At 39.7% G+C, this 9,293-nt stretch overlaps 1 protein-coding gene across 2 annotated transcripts; it reads right to left on the bottom strand.

Annotated features, from left to right (window-relative positions):
- Positions 1 to 2,608: 2,608 nt before the first annotated feature.
- Positions 2,609 to 9,038, bottom strand: LOC126643296 (serpin B10-like). 2 transcript variants are annotated; one of them, XM_050321536.1, is made up of 7 exons: positions 8,871 to 9,038; positions 7,469 to 7,582; positions 5,695 to 5,829; positions 5,230 to 5,347; positions 4,720 to 4,862; positions 4,019 to 4,174; positions 2,609 to 3,183 (listed from the first exon to the last, which is right to left on the bottom strand). In XM_050321536.1, exons 1-7 carry the CDS (start codon positions 9,036 to 9,038, stop codon positions 2,779 to 2,781), a joined length of 1,239 nt encoding a protein of 412 aa, XP_050177493.1. In that variant the 3' UTR covers positions 2,609 to 2,778. The 2 variants fall into 2 exon arrangements, with proteins under 2 accessions (XP_050177493.1, XP_050177497.1); XM_050321540.1 differs by lacking the exon at positions 7,469 to 7,582 and having other exon boundaries at positions 5,695 to 5,825; positions 8,867 to 9,038.
- Positions 9,039 to 9,293: the final 255 nt, after the last annotated feature.

The following is a 9,293-nucleotide window of genomic DNA, read 5'->3' as shown; positions in this document are numbered from 1 at the left end:
TAGTACTGCTTGCACCTCCCTTTCCTTCTCCCCTACATCCGTGTTGTTTCCTCCTACCTAAAGCTCCTTTCTATCACATCCCCAAAAGATTTTATGTAATTTTGGCCTCTTTGTTGACTGTATCACTTTTCCATTTTAAACATTTCCAAAGGACAATGGAATTAAAATCTCAGCTCTGTTGTTACACCACAGTAGTCTACTGACAGGATAGCAGAGCAGGTCATGCATTCCAAAGGTTTTCTGGTGTTGTGGAGAAACCAAGTCTGTTGTTTAAAATAAGTGACTAGTAAAAAGGTTATACAATACCTTTTTTTTTTTTTCTAATTTCTGGATTTAAACAGGTATTGAAGGCCTGATTCTCCTCACTAGCTTTGTGCAGCTGCAACTCCTGGGTTTCAAATTCAGTACATCAGCATAAAACATCAAGCTTAGTGATTGAATTAGACACTAGGTGTCCAGGTTCAAGCATAGACAGAGCCAAAGCCATGATGGACCACACAGAGGGTAAGGGATGGACACCTCACTGGTTCTGTTGGTGAAGAAATCTCATTGCAACCATGAATGGGAATCAATTGAGAGAAACACTGCAAAACACTGAGTTACTGCACAGTACTCACATGTAGTAAAGGAGGACAACAATTGAAAAAACCCCACTGGGAGGGCTTGAGCAAGGTTGGAGTGAAAACATACAGTGGAGGGAAACATGGACCATAGTTGTCACTCTACAGTCCCAGAAGGGAGACAGTGGTGAAAGAAGAAGGTGGTGGCAACTGCTGTAAGACCCAACTGGAGGACAGGGGAAGATGACAGAAGGGAAGGAAACTGTGTGCTAAGCATTTTGCTGCAAGCCTGATTACAGGAACAGAGTGGGTTAAGAATTCTAAAAAATGGCAGAAATCAATGTTGTGCAAGGCAGTAGAGAAATGTCTAATTTAAACCAGTGTTAGTTTTAGTATGATCAGTAAGTCCTCAAGAAATCTGGGTAGCAGAAAGGTAAGCTGAATGGTTAGGTGGTAGGAAAGCTCAGGCCAGGAGACTCCCAAGTCCCAAAGAAGTATGGTGAGAGTGCACAAGCTAGCTGCCTTTGCTAGTCAACATGCAAGGATGCCAGGCAGGTTGAGAAAGGGAGATGGCAAGGCAGAGTGGCTTTTGACAGGAGAGAAAATAATTACAAATATTCATTGAAAGAGGCATTTCTGAGCAACCTTCTCCAGTGCAGGGCTGCTCACCTTGGAAAAATGTTGTTCCCTAACATACAACTCACCCTTCAGGCGTTGTGGCCATTGCCATTTAATAATGATCTGGCACTGAGGAGAGGACATGAAGTCTGTCATCTTTGCAATCGTGCTTAAAATAGTTGAAGGAGAGAGAAAAGGTGACTCAAGTTTCCATTGACTTTAAAGGCCTGTGAGTGAGTTTGTTTGCATGTTGTCATGATTTTGTTTCTCCTTGGCCTCTCAGGTGTGGCTTTCCTATCTTTATTCCCAAGACACATCAGGAAGTGCTTAAGATGCTTGTCCATGGGGACATGCAGTAAGTATTAGGTGAAGCAAGGCAGAATTAGACCTGAATTCACAGGGATCCTGTGTCATGTCTCGCAACTGAGACAGACCGAAGCCAGTGCTGCTGGAGTTGCATAGGGGTAATATAAAGCACTTGCTTCATGGCACTTTTCCTATGCTCCTTCCCCTTTGGGAAGCAGAACCAGAAGGAACCCTGGAAACAGCTGAGCACTTAGAAGAGAAACAACTCAGTAACAGTCAGCAGTCTCTTTTCTGCCAGGAAAAGGGAGTCTTGCTGTCCCGAGAATATGTATTTCTAGTAAGATGCTGTTGGCGCATGCAAGTCCATTAAGAACACCAGTTCTTTATTCTCTGTTGTGAATTCAGGAAGTCAGGAGCACTTGCAGCAAACATGCAAGACTGATTAGGACACTCTCTTAGGAGAAAGAGCTGTGACAGGAGTAAATATGACCTGGGGAGTTTCTCATGCCATCTTCCTGAAAGCACTTAGGGAGTACATATTACTTGCATTAAATTAGATTTAATTCTCCTGTTTGATCTTACCTCTAGCGAGTGGAATAAGTGGCAAAGCAAAGTGAGAGCAAAGCTGTGCTGTGCTAGGGTGGAAACCGTATTGTGTGGATGGAAGATTACAAAGGAGAAGGTTTCAAGGTTTTATTTTCCTCCAGTTCTGTAGTGTTGTTCAATATTTTCCAATTGCTGTGGGCCATAGATTAGAAAGTACATGTGTTAGCCTCTTCTCATGCAAAAAAAAGAAGCATCAGTACCAGGAACACAGAGGATTTTGCAGGTTTATTTAATTATCAGCTCTGCAAGGCCACAAAATTGGTAAAAAAACTGACAAGAATGTGGATGAGGTAACCCTCCTGTGGGGATCAGCAGAGTGAGCTGAAACTAATGGAGGTGGAGCAGCATTCTGGAGGAAGATTTTCTTTTCTTCTTAGGCACCAAAACACATATATTGAAAATATATGTGTTCTGAATGGTGGCAGTTCTGGTTCAGAAAGTACTGAAAAGACACACCGATGTTGTTCCGTGCACAGTCTGATACTTACAGGGTAGTGCTAGTTCTTTGGACAGGAAAATGAGCCAGAGGCATCAATTCATGGTTATTTTTAATATGTACTCTCTTCTAATATTGAGAGATTTGTCAACAGTAAAGTTAACTTGTGCAAAGACTATTGAGATGCGCTTTGTGGTCTGTATTTTGTTCATTATTGTTGTTGCAATAACCTGTTACGTAATTGTTGAGTTTCTAGGGGGAAGAGAACCTTCCCAAGAAGAGGATAGTCTTGGTCTTGTTGTGCCTGATAAAGAAGAGGAAAGGGTGATCTGCCACAAAAATAACAGTAGCACCAAGACTTCGTGATGCCAGTGCTGCTGAACTGGCAGCTGCTGCCTCTGTGCCTTCTTCATTGACTTCCAGGTAACACTTGTGAAAAACTTGTGACAAAAAAAGATCACCGTCCTTTGACATTCCTGTGAAATCAGCTTGACCTTCTGTGAAGGCATCTTGTATCCCCATCCTGCTCAAAGTAGATTTGAGGTCGTATTTCTCTTCCAATGTGAACCTTGGCAGATAAACCTCCATTTTCATTTTCTCCATTAGTTCTGGGTTGGTCCATGAAGACAAGTTTTCAAAAGTCAATTCTCTTTCCAGCTGCAGTTAGTAAAAAGAGAATTAGAAAATTAGAGAATGTTCAAACACCTGTGCCCTAGGGGCCATTTCTTTTCTTTTCTTAAATGGAGGACTTTTCAAACTACTGTAAGAGTACAAGAAAAACAGTAGTTAAATACCAGTTTGGAAATCTTTTTTACTAAACAACAATGTTGCTTGTGGTTGGTCAATGCAGTATTTGAACTGTTCTCAATAATTGTCGAGGAATATAGCAGGATTACAATAGGTTGATTTTCTGTTCCCAGTTCTGTCTTCCCTGCATTTTGGAATTTAGCTCTTTAGAAAAGAGCTTGTTTGTGTTTTACCCCTCACAGAACACCCTATAAATGAGAATTTTTTAAGTTTGTTATCCAAAGGCAGAATCAGTCTTTTTACAGAAGGTGGCAGTGTTCATACGTATCGGTTCTGGACATCCTGCCCAATTTTTCGTGTTTTTTTTTAGAATGAAATCATATCTGGCTGAATTGATACAGACAGTGGATCTCAGCAGGGCTGGCTGTCTGTCCTCATTTTTGTTGGGCTGGAAAAGGAACAAACTAATGGGTTTGGGTTACTTGTTTCCAGGACTGATCAACACTAGAAAGCACAGATGTGCTAGCTTCCAAGAGTAAGAAATCTTGTCTGAGCTCCAAGAGGTTCAGGTTCACAGTACTAGACCAAATTTGAGATTTGCTTTACCTTGAGCCTGATCAGTACCCCTCCTTCCTAGAAACATGACTGCAGCCTGGTCTTTTACCTCACACATGCATTGTAAATTACTGAGTAAATTACTGACACTCTTATTTTCTCAGATGATTTATGTTCTCAGTTGTTTTACCTTTTGTAAGCCGGTGACATCACTTGGTAGCAGGATAAACATGCTGAGGTCGTTATTGACATATGGAAGCTCAAGAACATCAGCCTGGACTGATTCTACGTAGCTTAGGTTAAATTTGTCCCTCAGGTACATCATGGGCACTGGTTTAGTTGTATGCTGCAACAAATCAAATTAGACAGTTTCCATTTGTACTCTGAACAGTAAAGGACTGAGTTAAAATAGCACAGTGGATGATTATTGTATTTACTCTACAAGCTGCCCAGTTTGTCTGAGATATCCTTGTGGCTGGACACAGGATCTTCAGAGGACCCCTGGTCTTCTGGAGAGGTACTTGGAGGCATGACAAGCTATCTGAGCTGTCTCAGATGACTCCCATTATGGGAAGCTGTATTCTACTCTGATTTGTTGTATGGTTAAAAATGAATTTGTAAAAAACTAACCCATAGAGTTTTGTTCACCTCTTTGTTCTTCATGCCTTCAGAGAATGGAAGTTTTTTTCAGGTCAGCTTCTGATAATTTTACTTGTGGCTCAGGGCATACTATGTGTGTGCAGCCTTAGTGCTGAAGGGGTGGTGAAGAAAATATACTGTATGCTTTAAATGAAGTAACTATTGTGCCACATGGATTTAAAGCATGACAGGAATTTCTCTTTTAGTTTTCTGCACATGCAATGTAGGATATAGGGCAGTATATTCCCATACCGTGTTTATTCTGAAAGGCCTTTGCCTGGTATCTTCAGCTTCAAACTTTGTTGCCCAGTTTCCTTTGAAGTAGAGTGCATTTATCAGGACTAGCCTGGTGAGTGAATCTATGAATCCAGGAGGCAGAAGATTTTGGATTTTTCCTAGAGAAAATAGAAGGACATTCACACATCTGTGCAGTTTTACTGTTTCAGTGCAAGTGTTGGCACAGTTTCTGTGGTTATAAGCCAGGGAAATTGTAAGTGCTGCCATAGCACCCATCTATCTTGAGATTATATGCAAATACATTGGGGTGATCTTGAAGAATTAGAAGAAGAACAAGCCGTATTTCTCCCACATTCAGATGGAGGACACTAATTTTAGCAAGGGCTTATAAATAGATGAGTACTTTAGGAAAACTGACCTGATTTACCTTTCCGAGGTTAATTGTTTACCTGCTGTGGGCTGCTTGGTTACAGAGAAGGGCAAAATGGCTTCTTTTTGATTTGGAGAGAAGAGGCTTGAACTTACCTTCAGTCTGTTGTTCAACACTGGAATTGATCTCTCTTCTGATTTCATTTGCTGCTCCCACAAAGTCAACTGATTGTGGCTCTGCGTTGTAATATTTCTTGGCTAACTGCAAGTATTCCTACAGTGCAAGAGAGACACCAGTATTAGGCTTGTTCTCCTCCAGTATGAGTGCTACTACAGCCAGAGATAAAAACTGCATGAATGAAAGCAGAGTGTTTTGTCAAAGGAGCAATGTAATTTTTTGGTGGAAATGCTCAGTTCAAATGTTCTTGTCTAATTACACCTGCAAATGATTCTGAGATTAGATACACATCCCATAAAACTAAAATTTTAGCGTCCAAAGTCTCAGGAAAAGTCTCATAGAAAACACTTATGAGTGAAAATATTTAAAAGTATGTGGTTTACATTGTCATAGGGAGATTATATAGGTTAACTGGCACTGCATAATCTGAATAAAAGGCTTACCTTACTGAAAGGCAGTGATTTTTCTCCATATAACTGGTTGACACTTTTAAGCAGGTAATTTTCAGTAGGTTGATTGATTTCAAAGTTGAGTGCTTTAAATCCAGTATGGATATTATCTGATTTGCCAATTTCTTTCTTGAATAAAGAAAAAAAATATTATTATTCAACTGTTATGTAAATAGTTTAAAATTCCCAATTTTTCCTTTCATACTGCTCCAAGTAAAGTATTTCTCTTCAGGTGATCTATTACTTCTATTACAACAGAAGAGGTGCTCTAAACCTGTCACTATTAAAAGAATCATTTTAAAGTTGCAGATATGGTACACAATGTAAGTTTTAAGAGCCTGAACTATGTAAAATATTTAAGGGTTTGTAAGTGAAGATTGTGAAACTTAGAATATCCAGAGAATGAGAGACAGAGAGTAACTGTTAAACAATGCATAAAGATTTAGCTCTGTCACTGCTTTCATTTATGAAAGTCAAGGGTGTTACATGGAAGGTTTGCCTCTAATTTCTTAATCTCTCTCTTAAAATTCTTAAAAATCTTAAAATTCTTAAAAACAAATGGGGTTTGTTTTGTTGGGTTTTCTTAATGTTTCAGTAATTGCAGTAAGTTGTTTATATTAAAGTAACAACAGGATTAAATGAATGTTAGCTCAGACTCTTAAATGAGCTCAAGAAAGATAAGCTGTGAATTAGTGAACTAAAAGTCTGCACCTGTGCTGTATTCGTCGTGGCATTATATCAAAATCAGAGGCATGAACAGACACTTAAATCTCTAAACTGTTCAAACCCATAGCACTACACATAGTGCTTGCCCATAACACTCTGTAATTCTTGCAATTAGGACAAGCATTACTCATGACCAACAATCCCTCTCCTCTTCATGCAGTGCCAATGAGATGTTGACATAACCCTTAAAATAAATCTTCCCACCATGGGATGGAGATCCAAGTAGCCATTCATCAAAACTCATGGGAGTTTGGGTTTTGTGGGCAGACTGCAGGGAAATGGTTCACTCCCTCAGCAAATAATGATGACGTCAAAGAGCAGGGAGAAGCTTGACACCGCCGTGGTTGAATTGTCAGTGAGGAAAAAGAGCTTTTCCTGGCTCAGAGGGATTACATTTGCCTTTTTGTATTTTTCTGCTATGTTCAGTTACATATATTTTGGGAGGAACAGCTGCCAGTATGCCAAAGAAATATTTTGGGAATATAATTATTCCCATTTCTCTAAGATTTATTGCAGGCAACTGATCTACTTTGGAAAATCCCAACATGTAAATTTATTTTGTTAACTGCTCAGTTGAAACGGAGACTAATTTCTGAAACATATGAAGCGTAGGTAGCTTGGAAAAGTTAATGTTTTGGTTTTGTTGTCTTGATGATGCAAGGAAATGTGTGGAAGGGCAGGTCTGTCCTTGGGATTAGCTCTCTGAGGTAGGAAGTGTGCTAGCTTTTAAACAGTAATAATTTGGGAAAGAAATCTGCCCTCAAAGGTAAGAGAGAAAGAACAAGAGATCTACTGATAGAGAATGATAGCACCAAATGTAAATTTTGCAAATTTGAGATTAGTTTTTGCAATTCTACCTAAAAAGGGGAAGCATGTAATAAGTATTGCATTAGGTGAGGGTATGACAGGATGCTGTACCAATTAATTGTGTACACTGAATCTGACAAAGGCAAACGTAAGCAAATGCAAATGTGGAAGGAAAATATAAGCAAGAAAAGATGTGACCATGCCCATAGCTTGATCACTAGCTTGGGTGAGGTACCTTCTGGAAACATGCACATCGATTTGATAGACTGTCTTCTGTTCTGGAATAGACTTGCATTCTTATGGTTGTGGTGACGTTTTTGGCTCCTTCAACTTTGTTGAAGTGAAGTACCTGTAGTGGAAAAAGCAATAATAAATTGATCAACAGAAGATTTGCTGTTTCTGTTAAAATTTTCAGTGATGTCACAGGAACTGGTGATGAAGAAAGTCAAGCTCAGATTTTATTCAGGCCTTTCTGAATATAAAATCTTTGGTTAGGTCTTGAGGCTCGAGTGTACAAAATGGCTTGTGCACACTAAGCTGAGGGCTGCAGGGCAAAACTCTTACATATTTGGTCTTTATAGAGGAATCTGCCTGCTTGGAGTTATGCCTTAGGAAGAGGCAATTATCTCCAGATGGAGTCTATCAAAACAGAAGACTAAATGAAGTGTGCATTATGTGTCAGAAAGCCTGAAAATTGTGCAAGCAGTTTCATGCCTTAAATCCCTTTCTCTGGTCTTGTTCACCTTACCCAGGCTACAAAGGGGTAAGACCAACCTTGGAACATTTTTTAGAAGAGCTGTGCCTTTTGTTTTGTTTTCCCTTCATCCTAACAGAAGATCACTCCTTTCTCCTTTACCATCCTGGCTCTCTTTTGTCCCATATATCAGGAGTTACATCACTGCCCTAGCAGGTGGGACAACTTCTGCCTTAGCAGATGCAAATTCACAAGGCTCACCTCCTTAGATAGGAGGTAGATAACTGCATTAGGTGTTAGGTAACTGTGCACTAGGGCTGTCATCACTGTCACGTGCCGAAACAACAAGCTTTGAACAAGTGCAACTTAGCGATTTCAGTCAGTGATTTTGCCAATAAAATATACATCCTAAAGAAAGGGTTGTAGTCTCAACTTTTTTCTTCTCTAATCTTGGAGATGTGGATTTATGTTTAGCAAAGTGCAAAACCTATAATAACTATAAGGGAGCGTCTTTTTCTGTGGGGTCATTTCCAGTGAGAGGAGATATGAGATGGGAATTTTCTGTGGCAGAGTAGAAGAAGAATCCAGGTCTCCTACTCCCTGGTGAGCACTCAAGTTACTGAGCTTTGGGGTAAATATCCCTTGTTTCTGCTGGTGAAATTTAACGAGTGACAATGTCACCAGTGCCGCTTCTGTCATTTCTTAGGGTCCTATTTGCAGAGACTAGAGTAGAATTGATCTGCACAAGTGGAGAACTGGTCTATTCATTGCAAAGCACATCAGGGGTGAAACGGGAGCTGCCATAAGCAGAAAAATCACTCTAATCAAAACTATATACATATATGGCTTTCCTCTGTTCCATCACAGTTAAATTCTGGCATGGAGGACATTATTCCAGGAGATCTACCCTTTCAGACATCTACTTTTTGAAGCCCAGACTCACCTTTGACATTTGATCTGCAGTGTTACCTTTGGCTCCCAAATAAACCATAGCCAGGGCAGATGAAATACTTAAAGGGGAGAACAAAATATTCTTGTCACCATCTTCCTGACACTGCTGTTTGAAAAAGTCGAGAGCAAAGCTTGTGTTTGCTTTATTTAAAGCATCCATTGTTCTGAAGCTGCAAAGAAAGGGAGAATATATGCTATTAACAAATCACTAATTATGACTGCTATGTGTCTGCAAGTTTCTCTTCACTTTTTGAACTTCCTTTTGTGATTTAAAGGCTTCCTAAAACTATCTATATGAAGAATGAGGAGGATTAACTACTATAAGGTCATATAAAGTTTATCCTGTTTCTCTGATGGCACTAGCCATCATTTTTAGGGATAAACCAGTCTCCAATCTTGTTTCATATTTGTTTAC

The sequence above is a fragment of the Myiozetetes cayanensis genome, unplaced genomic scaffold (genome assembly GCF_022539395.1).
Source record: "Myiozetetes cayanensis isolate MyiCay16 unplaced genomic scaffold, myiCay2020 scf1, whole genome shotgun sequence".
NCBI classification, from domain to species: domain Eukaryota; kingdom Metazoa; phylum Chordata; class Aves; order Passeriformes; family Tyrannidae; genus Myiozetetes; species Myiozetetes cayanensis.
The sequence above is the reverse complement of the archived record's forward strand: the minus strand, read 5'-3'. Positions and strand labels throughout refer to the sequence as shown.

What these genes read in the sequence shown, in the direction of transcription:
- LOC126643296 (XM_050321536.1), bottom strand. Translation starts at nt 9,038, where the DNA reads ATGGATGCTTTAAATAAAGCAAACACAAGCTTTGCTCTCGACTTTTTC. An exon ending in GATGTGCATGTTTCCAGAAG is followed by an intron (nt 5,830 to 7,468) that starts GTACCTCACCCA and finishes TCTTTATTCAAG; the next exon opens with AAAGAAATTGGCAAATCAGA. An exon ending in GGCCTTTCAGAATAAACACG is followed by an intron (nt 4,175 to 4,719) that starts GTATGGGAATAT and finishes GATTTGTTGCAG; the next exon opens with CATACAACTAAACCAGTGCC.